Genomic DNA, 22,303 nt, shown 5'->3' with positions numbered 1-22,303 from the left:
GATAGGAATACAGTCACTAGCTGTGGGTTTATTTTACAATACATTACACAAATCTACTGTACAGCGTTTGGGTGTTTTGTTTTTTCGGACTACGCAAGCTACCTTCATAGCAATGAAGTTTTCTCTGTTGTTTTGTTGTTGTTGTGGTTTTACAGAATCGTTCTGGCCATTTTACTTCTCTGAAACATTTTTCACGAAAAAGCTTTATCTGCCTCTTTGTGTTGCTTCTCCTTACTTGCTGTAAAGTCATCTTCCATTTCATGTAAGAGCAAGAACTGGTCGAGGCACTCGAGTAGATCAGTAGAGCCCTATAGGTTTTCCGCCTGTTGAATGGCAAAAGAGGAACATCTCCATCCAGTGGCGTAAAATGCAATTACCGATGGGGTATGACTTGGCAGAGGAAATTAGACCGCCCTGCAACAAGAAGCATTTCGAACGCTGAAGCTTTCCTCCCGCTTCGTAATGGTATCGCATTGGATCGTGTAACACACAGCACCTCGCTTGTCACCCGTATACACCCGCACAGAATAGACGTTGCCATAACAACTCCCGCTATATACTAGTATCCCCACTCCCCACCCTATATTTCCCCTCCCTAAAGGGTAAAACGCACAGCCGGGGCTTTCTTTCCGCTTAGGAATTCAGTTTTGGGGGATTTTAATGAAATTCGAGTTCGAAAGTGAAACGATTTCAGTGCAGCAGCATCGACCCCTTTTTTTAGTGGGAAATATAACTTCTCGCAGACAAGTTATTGACGTGCTCAAAATTGCAGCCTGCACCGTGTATGAATTCTATTTTCCGCATCGATCAGAGGATCACATACCCGTATTTCTTCTATGTCACTCATGAATTAAAAGGACAAAAGCTGGAAAGCAAGTCACAGTAGGAGCGGAAAAGATACAAAACAGCAAGCCAACAAGTAGAACGAGGTCAACCAGAGGGGGAAAATGCTTTAGTAGCAAAACGATGACAAAAAAACCCCAGGAACATAAAGAGAAGGGAACAAAAAGAAAATAAGAAGGAAAATGGTAAGGAGGGAATAAAAAGACGAACATGAGGAACAAGTAACCAAAAATAAAGACAAGGATTGAACAAAAGAAAGAGAAATCGGAAGTGATGACAGATCAATTGTGTCATTTTAACGATACAAACTCTGTCGTCTAACGGAATTCATCAAGATTGTAAGTCACGGTCATATTATTATATCGTCGTCCAAGTAAGCGTTTGTGCATTTCAGTATTTGCATAATCTCCTGCGCAGAAATACACATTGCATTCAGTATAATTATCATAATCATTATACCCTTCTCCATCTTGCCTAAGCCGTTCCTTCACTTCGCGCGGTGACGAAACGCCCGTCCCCACATTTATTATGATGCTGATAAAACAATCACGCACCTGCCATTCGGTTAATTATCTGTCACATCTCGTCTCAACCGTTATACAGCCTCCCTCTCATTTGCGATAACCCGTCAGCGAGCGATAAAGGATGGCTAGAGTACTGGCGGGCATGAATCACGCTTAGCATCGACATACGATCAAATCCGCGATTTATTGTCATTTTCCTATCTTCTTCTCTTTTTTTTTTCCTAGTCGCATGAATCTCAATGTGAGTTGGCTTAACTGATAGTAGCAGGACTATTTAATTGATAAATGCTAGTGTTATTCTTCCGCGGGGAATGATCATAATAACATCTGTGTCAAAGACCGTATCACCGGCAACGTGTCTAATTTTGATCGGCGATTTTCGCACGCGGCATGTCTTTGCGTCTCATTACGATAATATGGTGCTAAATTAATGATTTGATGCTATGTGTGCTCGTTACCTTGCCGTACTCAGTGACATCATAGAAACACATGACTCATAATAGCGAGGGGGGGGGGGGTGAGAGTATGATTAATGCTCTATGTCCTGAAAAAGGCCCCAACGATGATATTGGCATCGAATGTTTAGATGAAATGTTGAGATAAAAATCGTCCTACTCATATTTAAAGAGGAACAGCTTTTAATGAGGGTTGTAAGGAAACTGTTGGGATTGTGTAAATACATAACAATAGCATAACTATAAATACACAATTCCACGGATACAGACATGTCAGAACACACAAAATACATAGTTATTATCATTCCAGCTTTGATGTTGCGCCAATTCGTCCTAGCTGTCAATATTTAACCTGATATGATACTTTGATCGACAAATGCCCACCATCTAGCCGATAAATTAGGAGCGAGTCCCATGGGAACTGTCCCTTTACGGGTTGATATTAAAACCCAACGTTTACTTTAAACCTACGAATAGGAAGATGCTATGACCGTTTGTCGTTGGCATTAGTGACATCAAATTTTGCTTGAATGTATTGTGGCGCTACGTTCACGGCTGATACGATAAAAATGGCGTTGGATATCAATACTAACGCGAGAGATAACCGCGGTTTGACCTTCACCTATTCATTTACTGTATACACGTTGGGCACCCGTCGTGCACCTTCTTCGTAGCTGGTTATGCGACTGGTTCGCGACTGGTGCGAGACGGCTACGTGGAGGTGTATATCATACTAATTTGAGTGCAGATGTCTTGCGTTGACTTGTTAAATCCCTCAGTGCCAAAACATTAAAACAGCAATGCCATCATTATGAAATACACTTGTTCGTGGTATTGACTGTGTTAAATGACGGCGTCGTGGACGCGAATTCAATCATTATAAATAAGCCAGCTTGGTTGTCAGTTACAATATCGTTAGATTTGTGTAATGGTCCATGCACGACTAATTTGTCACCATTCGTCACGTTACAAACTGCAGGTTCATGTAGTGCCACTGACCTTTACAAACTATGCGAGCAGTCAACTTACGCTTTGCACGATCGTAACGTGGAAAGGGTTCATCAGGTCACGTGGTCACGTTCATCAATCGATCGCCCATTAATGCTCCTACATTATACTGTATACAACTGCATGCGTCAAATTGCAGTGGTAGAGGGGGTGTCGGGAAGACACGGGTATGAAAGTTATACTCGAAAAAATTCAATAGAATCAATGAACGACTGAGCACGATGTTGGCAAGGCTATACTGTCCAAGCATACGTAGTGCATTGTGGAATTAGTTTGACAAAAACAGTAATCCCCCACCCCCCAAAATACGAATTTGTTTTATATAATTTTTGATCGACAGGAATTTAATATTGCCATATCACAGCATGGGAGTTTTGAGGCTTTGATCTCTCCAGGTTTTAATTTATTCATGTGAAGTTACAGCCATGCACACACTATTAAGATAAGCAAAACGTGAAACTTTAGCTAAACACAGTTTCATACAGCTCTAATGAAGACAATGATACAACCTATTTTTCGTTTCCGTCATATGTGCACACAAACACACATGCACGCACACATAAAAGCCACAAACAAACAAAAAACCAAAGCCATATACTTCAGAAATTTGTTTGATTGCACTGTGACACAACTGTAATATCAAAATATTCTGTTTTGCATCGACGCATCATAGCGCAAAATTGATGACTCAAGCAGAAATATTGCCTATACCTTTTCCATGCTTGTAGCTACTCTTGCGCCCTATAATATAGAGACGTTTAGAGTAGATCTTGCACTTGCTGTATTGAATAAAATACGGAATCTCAATTCTGTGCGCTGATGTTGATAGAAAGAGATATAGGTAGATAGAAATAAAGATATATAGTTTTCATTATCATAATCGTAGGCCTATAATATATAGAAAGATGGATAGGTATAGATAGATAGATAGATAGGATAGATAGATAGATAGATAGATAGATAGATAGATAGATAGACGAATAGATAGATGAAACTATAGATGGACAATATCTATACCTTTCAAGAAATTTTGGTATGATGATGCTTATACATTCCACTTATATCACGTATATTGCATGTTACATACTAGTCTCTATGAGCTTTACAATTAAAGACATTTTTGACAATCAAAGGGATAGCGCTGAATTACTATAAACAGTGGTTTTGATTTGAAGATAATGAAGGAAACCCTCTTCAATAACGTACTTGAATAAAATCACGACGACGATCCACCGAATCTAATGTTACTCCGCGCGGTGAGAGGAGCGGGCATAGCGGGCATTGCCCCCAGCCCTCTCTCCCGTCGGCACCCCGCATCATTCGCAGTGTTTAAATTCTCATCAGCTCGGTTTCGGGGCGCTGTTTACCCATCAACGACCGAGGGAGGGTTTTCTTCTATGAATCGCCGAGAAGGGACTCTTGTTTATAATAACACTGGCCACACGCCGCTGACAACTCTGACATTTCATTTAATCCACTAATGTATATAAGTGGTTCAACTCAGGCCAGTCCGGGCACATGCCGAGAATTTACTCGAGGTATACCGTGGGATGTAATGTAGGGAGCTGAGAAGAGTCATCGCCCGTTTTTCCCCTTGTCGTAAATTTAGTGATCCGTGAAAGTTGAGGGTAGTTTTACTACCACTCTGAGTTTTAACAAAATCGTTGAGCAGCATCGCGTCATGTGTAGCTCATCTTACCATATTATGTAATCATGTGTCCGTTGGTTTTGGGGTTGTTTTTTTTTTGTCCAAGGATGAAATAAAAAGCTGCATCTACTCATAGTAGGCCTTATCATACAATCCACCCAGTCTTAAAAGTTACCATAGCCTAGTAAATGACAGTAATTTTGTTCAACAAAATACTGACAATATGTGATGCGTGGTGTCTCCGCTATTTACCAATGATTGTATTCTTTGGAAGGTTCGCTCGTGTGCTTAATTTTTGGATCGACGAGGAATAATAATTTTTGTCTTGCATAGTCGCGCAAAGAATTTAAGTCGATCTTAAATCTTAAGATCAGCTTAAAACTATGGTACGCTGTGTGCGTCTTCAATGATATTCTAACTTCGTTATGAATATAATTACTTAATTTGCTAAGCTTTTTCATGCATGCATGCATGGATATACAACATAAAAAAATAAAAGCAGGGACCGAAGATATTAAAATTCTTTGCGGAACACCCCCCCCCCCCCGCCCCCCCCCCGCCCCCCCCCCCCCCAAAAAAAAAAGTTACGACGGTAAACAATTGCTCTTGTGGTCTCCTTGGATGCCTTGATCCCAAGGTCAAATGAGGTACATCTGTACACAGGCACAAGCACCTGAATAGAGTTATGATGAAGTTACAATATAGGCAATCTATATCTTACTTTCGACACATTTCAGTGGCTACAGACTATTGATAATGACACGTCTGGCTTTCCATACCTTCACAGGTTTTGCTGCTCCCGCCATTACCAGGAAGGTGAACGCTACCATGGTGACAACTACTACGCCCACTCCCACGCCAACCACCCAGGGAGTCCCTCTACCGCTCTCCGCGGCGGACCACCGCATCTGCGGGAATGACCTGAGAACCTTCTGCGAGCACGTGAGTGAACCATCTACGTTAGATGTGAAGTAATGTACAGGTGGCGTTCCATACCTAATTATCTTTGTCTAATGATATAGGGCCTAATTGCTTGACTTGGAACGTAAGGGTATGATGTGTAGACTTCTGTTCCAACTGACACCAAAATATGTTGCTGTTGGAATCTTTTATGTCCAATGTCGCCTCTTTTTTTCTTCCTTGTTTCCCTGAGATGAACAGGGTTCCACAGAATGTCATTTTGTTGTGCTGTCTGCAAAAATTCAGCAAAGAAACCCAGCTCTTAGACGGAATTCGTGCATAAAATGACCTGAATTCTGATTCTTGTCTTCATCGTCAGCAATGATATTTACTGTTAAAGATCTCGCCATATTGTTTTGTCCTTCTTACATAGCGCATGTCCTAAGGCAAAGGTTTCAATGCATGTATATATTCGAGTGTAAGACTGAACCCTGCCGCCCCCCCCCCAAAAAAAATAAATAAATAAAAAAATAAAAAAATGCCGGGCTCAAAGAATAGCAAATGCTCCTGGCAATGTATAGTCAAAGGAGTGATATCATTGTGAAACATCATGTGTCCACAGGACATCGATTTTACGCGTAGTTGTTACATTAATGGGCATTCATGCACATTAACCCCCTGAACTGACCTTGGAATGCAATTATCAAGACGACTAATGGATCAGCGAATGTGTGCAGCCTAGGTTTTGCTCTTTATTTTGAGAGATTTTTTTTTTCGTCTTTTCTTTTAATAAGATTCCATTTCAGCAGGCAGGGAGAAAATATATAAAACGCATTTTGCTTTGCCTGTTTGATACGAAGATGTATTTTCTGTCCTCAGTTGATTTGATTTGCTGTGCTGTTATTGAATCATAAGCACTAGTGTTTTTCATCGAACGTTTTGCTGTTTGTTTGTTTGTTTGTTTTTTGTATATCATACTCTTATTAACGCTTTCCATACTGAATTCTGAAATATCTATATACTTGATACCCAGGCCACCGGATTTCCGTAAGGAGCGGGTTAAATTCGACTTGTTTTAATAGTTCAGAATTAACTGAGCTGACTACAATTATTATATTTAAGATTAAGCGTATACACACGCACACACAATCTTATCATGATCGTTGGCATATTGTTATCATTATAATACATTTAACATTTTGTATATTACATTGTCTTCCCTAGAACGAGGATATATCACTATCGGTCTATCTGACCGTGACAGCGGCCGTCATCGTGGTCTTAGCACTGGTGAGTATTTCTTCTTCTTTTTTTTTTTCCGAGTGAACAATCTATAAGTAATCTATAAGTCAAACAATATCTATAATTTATAACAATCTATAAGTCAAACACTTGAACGTGATTAGTAGGTTGTTTAATAGTGCGGAATTCTACTCGCTTGAAATCAATTTGAAAAGTTGTTTTTCTTTAATGTTCTTCTGAAATCTGCTGTTCAGGGAAAAAAAGACGGTGTGTTTTTAAATCCTACTTAGAATTTCATACTTCTACAGTACAGTATTTTGAGTTTCAAGTTTAATTTTCAACACAGATTTCATTCACTAAGTTCCGACCTTACCTCAGTTCCTACCTTACAAACCTCACTCAAATCTATCCTATATTCATCTCCATCTATAATAATTCATCCTAAACGACCGTGTTTGCTGGGCGTTTTTGAAAATCGGGGTGGGGGGTCGACTTATTGTAATCAAATAGGTCTTTTTTTTTAAATCAAATTTACTTACTTCTATTCAGAGTGATATTCGCAATTGCCCATTATTTTTAAACTCATAATGTTCCATTTGCATAGTACCCTTGCTTGTCTAAATGTGGAAAAGAAAACACATCATGTTATCAGGTTATGTCTAAAAGATGTGGGGGGGGGGGATGAAAGAGCCTTAATGAGGACGCTTTCAAACTCCCCTGGGATTTTATCATCACCCAATTACGGCAGTTACATTCTTTAGATTAATCATACGTAAGCCACTCTCGTCATAAAATACGACGCGGTGCGAAAATCCACTTTCACCGTTGATGTATATAGGCGGCGTTAATTAAAGCTCGCTCAGCAGTGGCTCTATCAACGAAAGCAAAAAAAAAAAGTGTCGGGACAATGAGAATTTGTCTGACCTTCGTATGACCCTTGCACAAAAAGATATGGAAGCGAGATAGGACGATGCCAATTTCTGTTTTGTTTTAATCAAATTTGTAGACTTTAGATATGGAAAGGGAGAGTTCTCAATTCTCATGTCCGTTCTGTATGCTCAAGCAATGTCAGGGGAGATAAGTGTGTAGCTACTAGCAAAGAAAAACAAAAACTCGGTTGATTTACACCATTATCATAGCTAGCGTCAATGATTGATATAATGCGCAAATACGCAATCCAAAAAATGATCAGTTATCATTTAGTTAGACCTTTGGATGATTATTTTGTTTATTAAGTATAAACATTCTCAATTTCTTCCATTACCGTCATAACTTATTCTCTAATGTCTCCTCATTCCATTTCCCATGTATTTTCTTTCCTACTTTTTCCTCCCTTTGTTTTCCTACATTTTTTCTTTTTTTTGGGGGGGGGGGAGGGGAGAGGGGGTAGGGAAGGGTGTTCCAAGGCAGCCAAACTGCTTCCGCCTTCCCGCCCCAGTTTCGACTCAGCCGCCATTATGAGCTCACTGATGGGAGAGCGACACCGAATCCCATCTTCCAATCAAGAGGCATTAGAGGCGAGACGGAGAAGAAGGGGGGCGGGAAAATATGCCACGGAAAGATCCGGCTGAAAATCAACTGTCGTCTGCGGACGATTGAATCCTCCAATTATGACGTAAATTAAAGACAAAAGAAGGGACAAGAAATCAACTTCGGAAGGCCTATTACTGTAGGTTTGGAAGCGAAGTATTATTTGGGGAGGATGGATCATAATAGAGGCGTCTTTCACATGCCATGGCCACAGGGCACAAAACTAATACAACCACCTCTCCCCAATTCTGACGCTGATTTCTTTTCAACATCTTTGACAAGGCTGACTGCAACAGTTGATAGTGACGGATGAAGAAAAATGTGCTGTGGCATTTTAGGAGCGTTGGGGATATTTTCTGAGGATAGGGACAGTCTTTTTTATGATAAAGGGTGTTTAGAATGTATGACATTTTTCAATCACTGTCGACATGATAGAAGGCCTGGATAATGTTTTTCACGTTCGACAGTTTTACAGTAGCGGAATTAAAATACCCAAGTTGTTCCATCTATATAACGTCAACATTTGTGACGTCATATAAGCGCCGTTGACAAGATGCATCGGACTCTTGAACAAACTGGTGGTCTCAAAGATGTGCAAAGCTTTAAGTGTTAACTGAAACCTGCTGATTAGCATTCTTATAACGTAACGTTGTCTTTAATCTTCGTAGAACTATACTTTCAACAACTTTTCGAATTCATTCAAATTCATGCTTCTTGCGACGAGCTCTTTTGATAAGAATTGAGTGACAAATTGACCTTCATCGATGTAAATAAACACCGATTATTCAGCATTTGCAGTAACAGCCATGATAAAAATCATAGGCATGCATACACGCTTGGGATTCGAACCCATGACTTCCTGATAGGCGTCACAACCACTGGACTGCGAGAGAGCTGCCGCCCGATAACCAGTAATGGATCTTATGCCTTGTGGCAGCGGGTCACTGCATATTATTCAAATTGATAATTCTTGCGTTGAGTTGTTTTCATTGCGACTGATTGACAAATCTCCTTCATCCATAAATAAGCATGGATTATTAAGTGTTAGGAAGGGATGAGAACCAAAATAAAATGCTTATTTCTTACACACAATGCCACCAAGTCATGACGAAATTCATTTTGGGTGATTATAAAATTCGTGCTCATCAAATAACACTAATGTTTGTGTCATCAAGTGTTGGATATCCTGTCCTGTATAAAATTTTCACAGTCCTACAAATTCACATTACCTGTCATTGTTATTGCTTTCTGTTGTCACGCCACCGTGTTCCGACTGTAAGACTCGACTATCTCATCATCCCTGTTAAAAAAGAAATAGCTCATAGGCCACGGTACCGTTCACGTCTCCCTAGAATAACAGAGCATTCCTTGACATTAGCTGGCTACATAGTCACGTGGCCCTTGTTTTATAGTCCTGATAAATTTCGCATTGACGCGTTTAAGAGGGGACTGAGTAAGATCAAGTGAGCTGATGTTCGTTGGCACCTCGTAAATGACGTTGATGGAGGGTTATTCTGGCGCCCATCCAAGAACAAAAAATGGCGCACATTACAAGTTGCTTTAAGCACATCGCAGAGTGCCAGCAGGGGATTAGGTGATCAGTCTCTCTTCGGGCATGTCGGGGTACCCATCCAAAAGGAGACATTACTCATCGAAAATCATAAGCTCCTGCTTTTCGATATCTTGGAACAACATCTCAGTTTTCATGAAACTGGATTATACCTTGCCTTCTTCTTGTTTTATTATAGGATATCGCCACTTTGCCATATTCCCAGTAAAAGATATCTTCCAATGTGTGGATCCGTGTGTGCCTCTGTGTGTGTTTGTGTGTGTGTTTGTGTGTGTGCGTGCCTGTGTGTGCGTGTGTGTGTGTGCGTGCCTGTGTGTGTGTGCGTGTGTGTGATTATGTTTGTGTGGAAAGGGGTCTTTTTTTTTCGTGAACGTTCATCTTCATTTTGACTTGCTCCATAATCATTGACTGCCCATCTCACTGACATACCCTGAACGACCTCCGATTCATCATCGTCTTCTTTCCCTCCATTTCACGAGCGCGTTTCCACTTCGCTGAAGACGCAAATTTCAGTCCAGGAAGTGCGGAATGATGGAAAGTCCTTTCGATGTAATTTACTGATATCATCCGCTTTCCACAGACAGATTTGAAGGGAAGGCATTGAAACATGATGTGACTGACTCGTATCATCACCAGCCACTGCTTTTCAAGGCGTAATCATTGTCTTGTCTCTGTGATTCTGGCTCACCAGTGGTTGAAACAAGCTAAGGCTTACCCCCAAGCAAGCATCTAAGGGCTACGTTGGCCAATCTGAAAGCAATATGCAACATCGCGACGGAAGAGCACCAGATAACGTACGTAAACAAACAAATAACACAGAAAAAAGGCGGAAATTGCCGAAGCCTGCCAAGGGAATTGCCAGACGATTTAGAGCAATCAGACGAGAATGATTATACCCAAGGCTGAGTCTGTGTCTTTTGCAAAACGACATCGGCGCTTCGTGTTTTTGTCGATCTCATCCCATCTCGAATCGCTCTCGGCTGCAGTCCCCATGGCCCTCGGGTTGGGCCCCACTGTGGGGCAGAGGAAATCCAGACGATTCTGCGTTTCGTCCCGTGAGATTACTCTACTGCGCGCTCAGACTCCTGGCGGATTGGCGGGGACGAGTGTAAAGCCAGTAGACCGTTCCGTAAACAAACACCGGGAGAGCCGCCGCCGACATCGTGGCTGCCAACAATGTTTCAATTTGAGATGGACACTTTTGTTTGCTATTACCCTGAAGACGGCTTCGTTAATGTTAATTTTCAGCAATGATTGCGCTCACGTTCAGTAATAGATGCAACAATTAGCCCTACCCCCCCCCCCAAAAAAAAAAAAAAACCAAAAACAACAACAACAACAACAACAACAACAACACAAAACAAAAACTGCACATACTTGAATATCATTTTTTTTTCATACAGAACTGTAGTATTTGAACAGGCCTCTCTCGAATGTTAGGATGGTAAGTCATGATGGTGCTTGTATACAAAATACCACATGATCATGACGCACATTTAGTTCACTGTCAAGTCAAAATTAACTAGGGTATGTTAATCGATTTAGTATGAATCAATCAACTTTCACCTAAATAATTTAGGAAAGTTTGGACACTTCTTTCAACGAGACTAACCCGTTACGTTGTGCGTGCTGGAATGATTCGTGCTAGGGGCTCATTTGTGTTAAGCCCGGTATGTTTTCAAAGTCCACATGCTTCCTTTGGCTCACTGTCTATGGGCGGAGGAGCCACTTACATACCTGGAGTTATGTCAATATTGACAAACTCGTCCTCGCCGTTTTCACTTACCTTTTAACTTTCGCCAATTTCCCTCCCTTCCTCTTCCCGTGTTGTTCTTCTGCTAATTGTTCGAATGTTTCCTTGTGCTTTGTGTCGTTATTTCGGCATTGTCCTCCGTGTTTCGTCAAGCTTGTACGCTAATCATCGGTAGTTTGCTCACCCTGTTATGCTTACAAGAGGTTGAGTGGATTTGCAGAAGGCATTTCCACGAGGGGGATGCGGCCAACTCCACGTTTCGATGGCACCCACACTGATTACATCTAGCCATACTGATCGCATGAATGCACTCTCCTCACAGGGGTTAGCGGAGTGTAAGAAAGTAAACAGTGTAAACATATTGTAACATAGCGAGGACACTGTCAGTTATAAATGTTAACGCTCTTACACTATAATGTACACCGTGACGATGTCTAGTCTCTAAATGTCTGTAGCCGTGAATACAATGATGTAGGCCTACACTGCGGTATAAAAAGCCTGTGGCCATGGTTTGCTTCTCAGTGTTGTTGTTGTTGTTGTTGTTTTTTAAATCGTGTAAACAGTTTAGAAAAATAATTAACCCACTCAGCACCACCTCCCCAAAATGCTGCTGATTATACGTACAATATACGTCGATGGTACATTACATAATACATAATCATACTGGTGGATGGAGCAATTGCAGGTACATCGAAATACTACTTAAGATGGATAAAAGAGCTTAGTTAACCCGTTCCTGACATTCCCTATAACATAGGCCTACTTTACTTAGGGTCATGACCCATGCAGGTTACCATAGATGATGGGTTAATCATCCGTCTTTATCTTAACCAAGACTATGACATGTTGCCGTAGTAGATTGTTGAATAACAAAAATTAATGTTTAGTGCTTACTGTCTTAATTGCAGAACAAAAATCAGTTATGGATAATGATTGTATCATGAAATGAAGAGTTTGTTCACAAAAAGGGTTAACCATCATTTTCAAACATTTTATTTTTAAAATTTTAAAGTCTATCATATATAAGATAGAGCAAATTAAAACGTTTCCATTGATACTTCACAAGTTGCTTAACAGCTATATTCTTGAAGAAATGATGAAAATATCTCATGAATTATTATATCATTTTCTTCTTTTTTTTTTGCATATTTAATCGCAAACATCTCAAATTGACAGGAATGGAATTAGCTTGTTTTGCAATCAAACTCATCAAATACAAAGCCCTTCAAGTGCACGTACAAGTACATTTTACGATAATATCATCGTAAGATGAGAGAACAGGTATCACCAAAGAGAGCAAGTCCCTGTTCGTGCGCGCTCCTGACAAACATTTTCGGACTCGTTGCCAGTAATGGTGTCTATACATAGCGACTTCACGAAATAGCTGCTTCAGGGTCACGTGCCAGATCTGATAGCAAAGTGTGGAAAGGCAGATTCTATTCTTATCCCTCTCTCCCGCTGTTGCCACCAACAAAAATATTGTCCAGCCTTTCCAAGGGCGCCCTAAAGCTGGACTAAGCAAATCGCGACGGAACGAGTGCGTGGCGACATCGCGGGATTCTGCTCTGTGCTTACTGGTAATCTCTCGGTTCAGGGCCTGTCCGTATTGGCCAATTAATAATGACCTTATAGTTCAATACAACCTTATTTGCCTGCTAGGCAACAAATCGCGGAATTCTTACCGACTAAATACCCTTGCACGCACGCACATACCCATTCAATCCCTTCTGTCAACCTTGTCGTTACACACACACACACACACACACACACACATACACACACACATATATGAGCGTACAAATACAGATAGGCCTATAAGTAATTACATAATGTATGCGTACTTATGTGTAGGCGTGTGTATGTATGTATGTATGTATGTATGCATTGTGTATATCATAATGGTATCCCTGACTGGAGATTTTCAAATTATAATTAGTATAGAAGGGACTTGAAAAGCCATTATCCTCTTATCCAATATAAGGTTAGGGTATTGCATCAGGATTTCGTGTAAAGACAAATTAATATTGTAAAATTGGTAATATCCGCAAATATTTAGTTTGACACTGAATGCGATACTGAATACATGTATAGGACGTATTGCAAAGCTATAGGATACCACCTCTGAAGTGCTATTGCTCTGATTAAAGTTTCTTCCCTGACAATTGTTTTAGATAGATTGCCTATGGTATTGGATGTTTGTCTTTGTGGATGGCGCACATATTCTTTTTATTTATTCATTGACTGTTTTGTTTTGATGATAGACTAAGATGTCAACAGAGCAGAGTGTCCGTATATCCAGCAAACAATGATAAACGAATTATGAATTCGCCAAAACAGGTTCCATCAAGATTATAATAATTCGGCACCAAAGTAATCTATGTTGAGACGTGACTGTCTAAACAAAGGGGAGATAAAAACAGAAAAAACACACCCCAAAACAAGATAATAAAGAGACGGTTTAAAATGTTTATCTCTTCTTCTTTTTAATCGTCAGAGTACGTACAATCATAACATTATTTTGAAGTAACATGTCAAGGGAAGTCATATATTTCCTTCAATTTTTTTTTCTTTGAATGGGGATAAAGTCAGAAATCGTACTTAAGCTCTTTCAATGAGTTCCATTCTAGATACAGTGAGGAAAATTGCTGATGGTGTATTTGTCACTGTTTGTCGAGGGTTGCATGACATTACGCATCTTACTATGTCGACTGTCATGGCGGACTGTCGTTTGCAATATGTAGAGCCAGCCAGTCATTTTTCTCTTACATTATTCGTCTTGGCTATCGCGTCGGTGATAATACACAATCACGTCATGCTTCGGCGCAGCAATCGGCTAGGCGAGACGCGCCCTGGTATTCTTGGCCAATCGCCGCTGGATGTAAACCATGCATGACTATACCCACACATTGGTACGAAAATTAATCTCGCACGACGAATCAACCGCTGACTGGTACACATAAATCAAGCCTTCATACTCTTGACTTATGTGTGGCCATTTAAACACGCAAAGGAGACTTCGCAGAGAGTCAGTCCAACTGAGCCAATCCGAGCGATGACATTTAAAACAAGACTGTTATAGGCCTCAATGCTTATTGAAAAGAACCGCGACTGCATTTGTATATACATTGGCTGACTAGCTCTACCCCTCATAAAAACGAGCACGTCGGACTATTAAAGTGGAATCTTTGCACGACATGGACCAAATATTGTAATTCGCGTTCAACTGTTGGACAATGTCGTTATGGATGTAGGGTATGCACTAATGCTTGAATCCTAATTAGCTCAAAACCAATATATTAAGAGACATCTTGCCCAGACACGCTTCTTTGAACGCATCCCTGGTGTTCCGGCTTTCTCGATTTCTTTACGACAGTAAGCCGGCTCTAGGGCAGTACAGATGTCGACTATTTGGCCAGACATTAGTGTGTATAACACTGATGCTTCTTTTCCTACCTGGAAACAGAGTCGGGTTTCGATTGCTATAATACACGCACTGTCACAGTCTATTGGACTCGGTTTTTCTCTCATTTCCTCTGCTTCTCTCCTCTCCTCCTGTCTCACCTTTCCTTCCTTATCGGATCCTTTGCCTTCCTTTGTATCTCCCTAATGCCGGAATCACACTCCCCGAAATTGAGCAAAGATGGACACTCGATAAAGGAAATGTTCAAATTCGCCTCTGATCGTATTAACTTCCCGTCTTTCGTGAGGGCTTCTTAAACCATTGTGAGACCGCCGATGGCCACTTCGTGAGAGGCGGCAAAATCTCTGGCAAGCCAAAAAGTAGCCCTACGATCTTGCAAGGGTTCATTTCATGATAAAAATTCACATCTTCGTGTAGCCTTCGGGTATTATTCGGGTGTCATCGTGTAACCTTCTGTAGGCATCGTATTTGCTTCGGCTCTTCATCGGCTTTTGAACAAGTTCAAGGCCAACTTCGTCCAAAATTTCACATTCGTTTGGCCATCTTGTGTCAACTTCGGGACAGTTCGAATCCACCTCAGTGCTTACGTCCTTGAACAAGATGTTTTTACCCACAATGTCCCTGACGACCCAGGTATACAAATGGGTACATGACAGCGCTTGGGTAATTATAATGGCAGGGCCCTGTGGTAGATCAGTGACAACACTGAAGAGGCTATCCTGGATTTTTAAAAAAAAGACCGTTATTATTATTATTATCATTATTATCCCGTAGGCCCTAAACTTGGTTCACATGGATTCTGCAGTCCAGATGGTTTTGACCAGGATTTAGCATCAATGTAATCACTTTGTGATTGTTAAGTAAATTGACTCTCATTTCCAAGGTGTGCCAGCAGGCAAAATATTGAGCCTGTAAATAGAACTAAATTTATATCCATTTACAGATTACCTTGTCCCAGAGTGGTAAGTCGAGGCTGCCAAGCTAGGCTATATAGGGCGTTGTCTGTTGATTTCGTGCTAAAACTATGTGTATGTTCTGTGTTCTCCCTGAACAGATCCACTTCCTGATGGCGCTGGCTGCCAACCACACCTACATCCGGATATTCCACAAGGACTTGCCGAGCAAGACTAAATATGGCGGCAACGACTACATCGGACACCGCTACAGCGACGCCGGGATACCGCTGCAGGAGCCGCTGAACGTGCAAGACGAGAACACGCATTTCTGAGAGGGAGACATAAAATCTTCTTCCTCATTTTTTCCTTTTTGACTATTTTCCGCTGGTACCAAGGCGCCTTGCCGAATCGAGGTCTTCATTTTGTCTTTTTTGAAGGAGAAAAGATCGAGTGTGACGTCATATTGTTAAGTTTTTGAAATCTGAAGACAGACCCGGCCTTCTGTTTTTTGAGGAATTCTGTTGCCGGCCACGAGGTCAGTCGACTTGGTCAGTTGGTCAAGCAACGGGGTGAGTGCTGAAGAAATGCTTGGCATTGAAACACACAGGGTTCTTTTGGTCTTTTCACAGCATGAACACCGCTTTGTTGACACGTTTATGTTCTAAAACAGAGTGGGATGCAGTTTGGACAGATAGCAGACTGTTGGTCTGTTTCGCCAAAATTCATACGGTAATATGAGAAGACAAACACGAAAATGGAAGGATATTCAGGAGATAAAAGTACATCGCTGTGGCCTCCGTTTGGCAAACTGCAGGATATTAAGGCTGAAACGATATGGGAAAATGAAATATTTACATTCTCGCAAAATTCATAGTTCGAAATGCCTGGGTATAAAAGAAAAAAAAATGCTATAGATGGAACTAAAGAGCAGATGAAAAAGAGAACATTCATTATTCACTGTCATGATAACAATTTTAGCTAAGCAGGGGTTACTGTACACACCGTTAAAATTTTTGGTGCTCATCAAAAACATAAGGTGCCTTTCCGCCATTTATAAGACTCATATAGCCACGATAGCGGTGAATGTATGTACCGCACTCTTTCCTACGAACGGGACTGTACTACATATTGATATTAATCAGAGTGGTCATGAAATGTAATATCAAAAACAAGCATACCTATACGCCTTGAATGAAAGTACGTATTGGATTTTTAAAGCTATTTTAATCCTCTGTGACTGTATGTGCAAAATTGAGGTAATTTTTACCAATCATGAACCAAAATAGCTGGTTTTTTTTTTTGGAATTTAAAACAAGTAAAGGCTTGATTTGAAAGGACAGAAAAACATATAGCACAAACACAAAATACCTCATAGCGGGATGTCTAGATATTTTTTACGATCACCTTTCCCCACCCCTATTCAACACGAATGGCAGAATGATAAAAAAAGAAAACAACTCTGAAATATTTTTACCATACAGAAGTGTGCCATCAATATCGCAAGAACTTCTTTGATTTGATGCAGAGTGCGAGATTGAAAAGTAAAAAGTGCATTGGAACTCTGTCGTCGAGGAATTGAACAAAAGAAAAAGTTCACTTAGATGTACGTTATGAATGAAAAATATGGCTAATGGAGTGATCATCTTGTCAAATACTTGACATTATTGGTGTTTGAAATGTGCTGTCAGGCCTTGCTTGGTGTTACGATCGCAAAGTGCAATCCGCAGGAATTCTTATACAAATTGCGCCGGGGACCTCTGTCGAATGACAAGTACCTGAACTGTATATCTTGGTCGTTAGCAGAGAACTAAATGAAGTTAGTGACTTCTTCGTGTGGTGGAATTGTGAAGATCAGTAGCTGGCTGTACAAACTTTTCATGTTTGACATTTTCCGTCAGTCAGGGTAATTACAATGTAAGCAGTTGTGTAGTTGTACACTCTTTAAGATAGTAAATAGTTTGTTGAACTCTTTGATGACTTTGGATACATAATGCACAGCTTGAATATGAATATCTGTAGAGAATTTAGACTAGCGATGTCAAAGTGTATGTAAATAAACTTGTAATACTATCATATAGAAATGGTGTTATTTATTGTAGCTAGAAGAGTGTATTACGCTACGGAGTGCAAACTGGTGAAGAAGCGGGAGCGGAGTGCGCGCGCATACCAATGGCGTCGTCTGACCCACAAAATACACAGTCATATCGGCAGCAGTCCGTTAGCGGTATATTTAGGCTGAACAATCATCGGTTGTCCTGCCGAGTATTTAGTGAACATACATGACCATTGTAGTTCTTTGAATGTCAAAGATGATGGAAAACAAAAGCTCAGTCACGAATGTAAAAATCAAAAATGATTTCATTGTGATTCTTGATGTGACACGATATTGTACTTAAGAGGAAATTTTGGCACTGTGAGCTAGGCAGCGTTCCGGTTTAGGATAAACGGATGCGCCGCTAGATAGTTTACTTTCGAAACCACAAAGATCTAGACGCCCAGTTCATAATCCACCACATTAAAAGAGTATAACTTACACTCTGCTATTTCAGGGTGTTATGGACATTTTTCGAGATCAGGGATGATTTCCAAGCAAAGGGTGTGGATTCTTTGTGTAGTACAAGGGGAACATGGTATTAAAAATGTAACACAAGCCTAATGACGTCTATGGCGCTTGGGGCGCTGTGGCATAATACTAGTAGTGGATAAGACCCCCGACTCCGTATGGGAGGACCCGAGTTCGATTCCCGCCCAGTGCTTACGTCCTTGGTCAAGATGTTTTTACCCACAATGTCCCTCTCGACTCAGGTGTATAAATGGGTCCCTGGGTAATAATAACGGCTGTCCTTCAGTGGCAACACTGAAGAGGCTATACCCTGGATAAAGAAGACCTTATTATTGATATTATGGCAGGGTACGTTTACAATGGCAAAGCGAATAAGTAACCACCAATAGGTATGGAACAAATTGTTTGCCAAGGGGTAATGCCTGAATGTTAATCTGTGCATTAAAATGTGAGTAGCCATTAACTTGCGCGCGCACTTTTACTTCGCGCCCGGTTACCTGAGGTGGTCCATTTTGTGACGTAATCGACTCAGAAACGTTGAACATACAAAGTAAGCTTGTAAAATTCTTTCGATGCATTTTTTTTTCTATGTGCAAACTTAAAGTATCAGCATAATTAAGGAAAATTATCAGCATTGTAAATACACGTGTGTATACTGTCTCATGTCGATATGCTGGCCATAGGTGAGAACATTCATGCCACATTGTGATTTTTATTTTTATTTGGAAAGAAGCTCAGAGTGTGATACGTATATGTTATAACTATAAAAGGAAGCTAAGAGTATACTTTACATGCAAATGTTACAACTACTGCAGCAAGCAGTTGCTACAGATAGAGCTATACTGCCTAATGCCGGCGTCACGCTGTCCCGAAAGCGAGCAAAGATTGACATATTGATATCACGATGAAGGAAACGTTCGAATTCGACTGTGATCGTATGAACACCGGGCCCGGACAGCGGGTCATTCTTGAGGGCATCTTAAGCCATCGTATGACCGCCGATGGAGTTTCTCAGGCTCCAGCAACAATTTCGTGAGAGGTGACAAAATCTTCGTGTAGTAGTAGCCGGCGTGTTTCCTTCGTGTGTCCTTCCGGGAAGCTTGTTTCGTGTAGCCTTCGTGTGTGGTTCGGGTGCCTTCGTGTGTGGTTCGGATGCCATCGTGTGACCTTCTGAAGGCATCGTACTTGCTTCGGCTGTTGGATTAGCTTTCGACCAAGTTCGGGGCCAAATTCGCACGAAATTGAAAATTCCATTCTCATATTGCCATCTTGTGTCAATTTTGGGACAGTGTGAAGCCACTGAAACGGAACACAGAGAAAACACAGCGGTACCTTACAGTGAAAAGTTTGTCAATTTCAAAATACATGTACTTGTATTCACCACTCTTATACGTTGATCGTTTACCCAGTCACACACACGCACATTGCGACCACAGATACAATCACACGTCTTCACACCCTCCTACGATGCATGGATAGTAAATGTACTTTCATAACACACATGGGATATCGATACTTGCGCTCTTAGCGGTAGTAATAGCGAGCTTTACATCGGCGACGCGAACGCTGAGACAACGCCTCCTCCCAGGTTTAGACGATGAACACGGCGGTCTTGGGTACTATGCTGAACACCATTTCCTTGTCTAATGGCTTTCGCGTTGCAAATCTACAGCTCGCTAATAAGTCGGTGACACTGAACAATCCCATATTATGTTACCATACACACACATACACTGTTTAAACATCGCGGAAACTGCGTTTTGTTCCATATGGCAACTAAATTGTGCTGCCTGTGAGAAAGTTGATGTCTTGGGACTTCAGATGAGTTGGTGACCAACCATCGTATGTTTAGCTCTTTGCAGTCAGTTTACATCTACATTTTGAAAACGTGCGTGCTTTTGTCTTGCTTATCATACTATGCACCGTTCTGTCTGTATTACCGTGTGTGCTGAATTTTACAAAACAAAACGAAACAAACACGTATTATATTTGAGAGTTGTGAAATGTGATCTCTTTTTTCCACGTGTACTTATGTGAATAGTGATGACATTCGAAGTGGCGTGTAATTCGTCAATGGTAACATACATTTTGATTATGTTCTGTTGCATCGCTGGCAACTAAAGATTTGAATATCTACCTATATTATGTGGGCTCATCATGCGTGGTATCTTGATTAACATTACGTCACACTGACACAATGTTAACCGAGGCTGCAGTGAGCTGTGATTATGAATTATATTTCTTCCTTTAAGCTCCATGTGATTATAAGTAAGATGTAAAAGCGCTTTTGGTTGCCTCAAAGCACATTCACACTACGACTTTTTTCTTTCATTTCTACAAAGTGAATCAGTGTATGATATTGTTATGCGCTCTTTGTACATAAAAGGTGTGCATTTTCTCCAAATCCAGGTGCTTTATCAAAATACAGTTGATGTCTTTTTTCCGTTACGTAAACGCTTGTCTGTAATGGTGTTTTATTGTTGACCACGTTCATATTCGTGAAGAGTTAGTATGAGTGAGTCCATGTGAGGTTTACCAGACTTGTGATTTGATTTTCTATCGATTTGTTACAATTTCAATTGGCCATTAAGCTAAGCGTTCTTATAATGAAGCTTGAAAATCATACAAACTCACGCACAAAACAAAGTAACTACATTGTATCTCAACTGCGCAAGACTTGTGAGTTGATAAAAATAGGATAGAGTAACAAAGTCATCGGTTGCATAGTTGAAAGAACTGACATGCAATCGTAACAATGAGTTCACCAAGACGTCATTTTACCCTCAATGAAAAACTACAATGTAAACATATAGTATAGCGTTGTTGCCAAATCAAATTTTAACAAGTGCGCTAAACCGAACTTAAAATCAACATATTCACACAAATTATTTCCATAACGCTTGTTTGTTCCGATCAAAGACATCGTTTGATATTACCATTGACGGGAGAATTTAAGGCTGTCAAAGCTCGTAGCTTTATCACCGCTTGTACAGAAAATTCTTTTATAGTGACACCGTATCTTTCTTACTTTTTAGACTGATGCGTTTTTACTGAAATTTATATTTTCATTCTATGCAATTATGCACACTGCGAAATGTTTACTGTCAATTTTGTCAATAGACAAAGCGAAATTACAACTCTGCTTAATACTTAGAGACTAAGCTCACGTGTGATATTCATGACAGATTCCCTCGGTTGTCTAGACTTAATGAAAATGGGGATAATGTCGTATATTTAAAAAAATTATATTAGATTCTTTTTTCCCAATTTGACGTTTGAGTTTAAATGTATTGGTGGAGAACAGATAGATTATGTCTTCGTTGCTTGCAAAGGATAAGTATCCAAAAAGGATTGCATACAATCGTGTGTTAAGCTGAAAATCACCCCCACCCTACAATAACGGTGCCAGTCCTGCTTTTTGTTTTTGTTTTTAGTTAACCATGAGGGCTAATGAAATCAGAGAAGCTATAATAGTAACCGAACAAATATATCAGCGTCCTCCAAATCAAAACTATTTGTAGTATTCATCATCACTCCCTTCCACTCCCCTAGAAAAAGTGATAGTCATTGGGTGATGCGCCATGATTCCCTTGCAATACACTCCAAGAAAAATAGGTTTAGCTTGGCACATTTACCAGTGTCACACTAGGGGCACCTTTACGGGTGCAACTTTGCACCTTTCTCGTCTGAAAGGTGCAAAATTGCTACGCGTAAAGATGCTCCCTGTAGCCCAGTGTTACATCGGTTTGCACCTTTAAAGGTGCAAAGTTGAACTTATTGTTCATGTAAAAGTGTGTACGAGCGTAGAGAGACATCGTGTATTGATGTCGATGACTGCAGGAAAGTCACACAATCTTTACCCGGAATAATGATATTAAAATAATAATGGAATGTTCTTCTCCTTTCGATCACGAAGATACTAGGCGCGTCCTGAAAATACAGATAAAACA

General features: G+C 40.5%; 1 protein-coding gene across 1 annotated transcript in view; it reads left to right on the top strand.

The window, feature by feature from the left end:
- The window catches only part of LOC139722206 (neuronal membrane glycoprotein M6-a-like), a 129,214-nt gene extending 107,027 nt beyond the window's left edge, over positions 1–22,187 (top strand). Inside the window, exons 5-7 of the mRNA XM_071633522.1 lie at positions 5,266–5,420; positions 6,603–6,668; positions 15,949–22,187. Coding sequence (XP_071489623.1) covers positions 5,266–5,420; positions 6,603–6,668; positions 15,949–16,122 — 395 coding nt within the window. The 3' untranslated portion in view covers positions 16,123–22,187. The remainder of the gene's footprint in view (positions 1–5,265; positions 5,421–6,602; positions 6,669–15,948) is intronic.
- Positions 22,188–22,303: the final 116 nt, after the last annotated feature.

The sequence above is a fragment of the Diadema antillarum genome, unplaced genomic scaffold (genome assembly GCF_040938485.1).
Source record: "Diadema antillarum isolate AM-2024a unplaced genomic scaffold, OU_Dant_1.0 scf00000160, whole genome shotgun sequence".
Taxonomy (NCBI): domain Eukaryota; kingdom Metazoa; phylum Echinodermata; class Echinoidea; order Diadematoida; family Diadematidae; genus Diadema; species Diadema antillarum.
The sequence above is the reverse complement of the archived record's forward strand: the minus strand, read 5'-3'. Positions and strand labels throughout refer to the sequence as shown.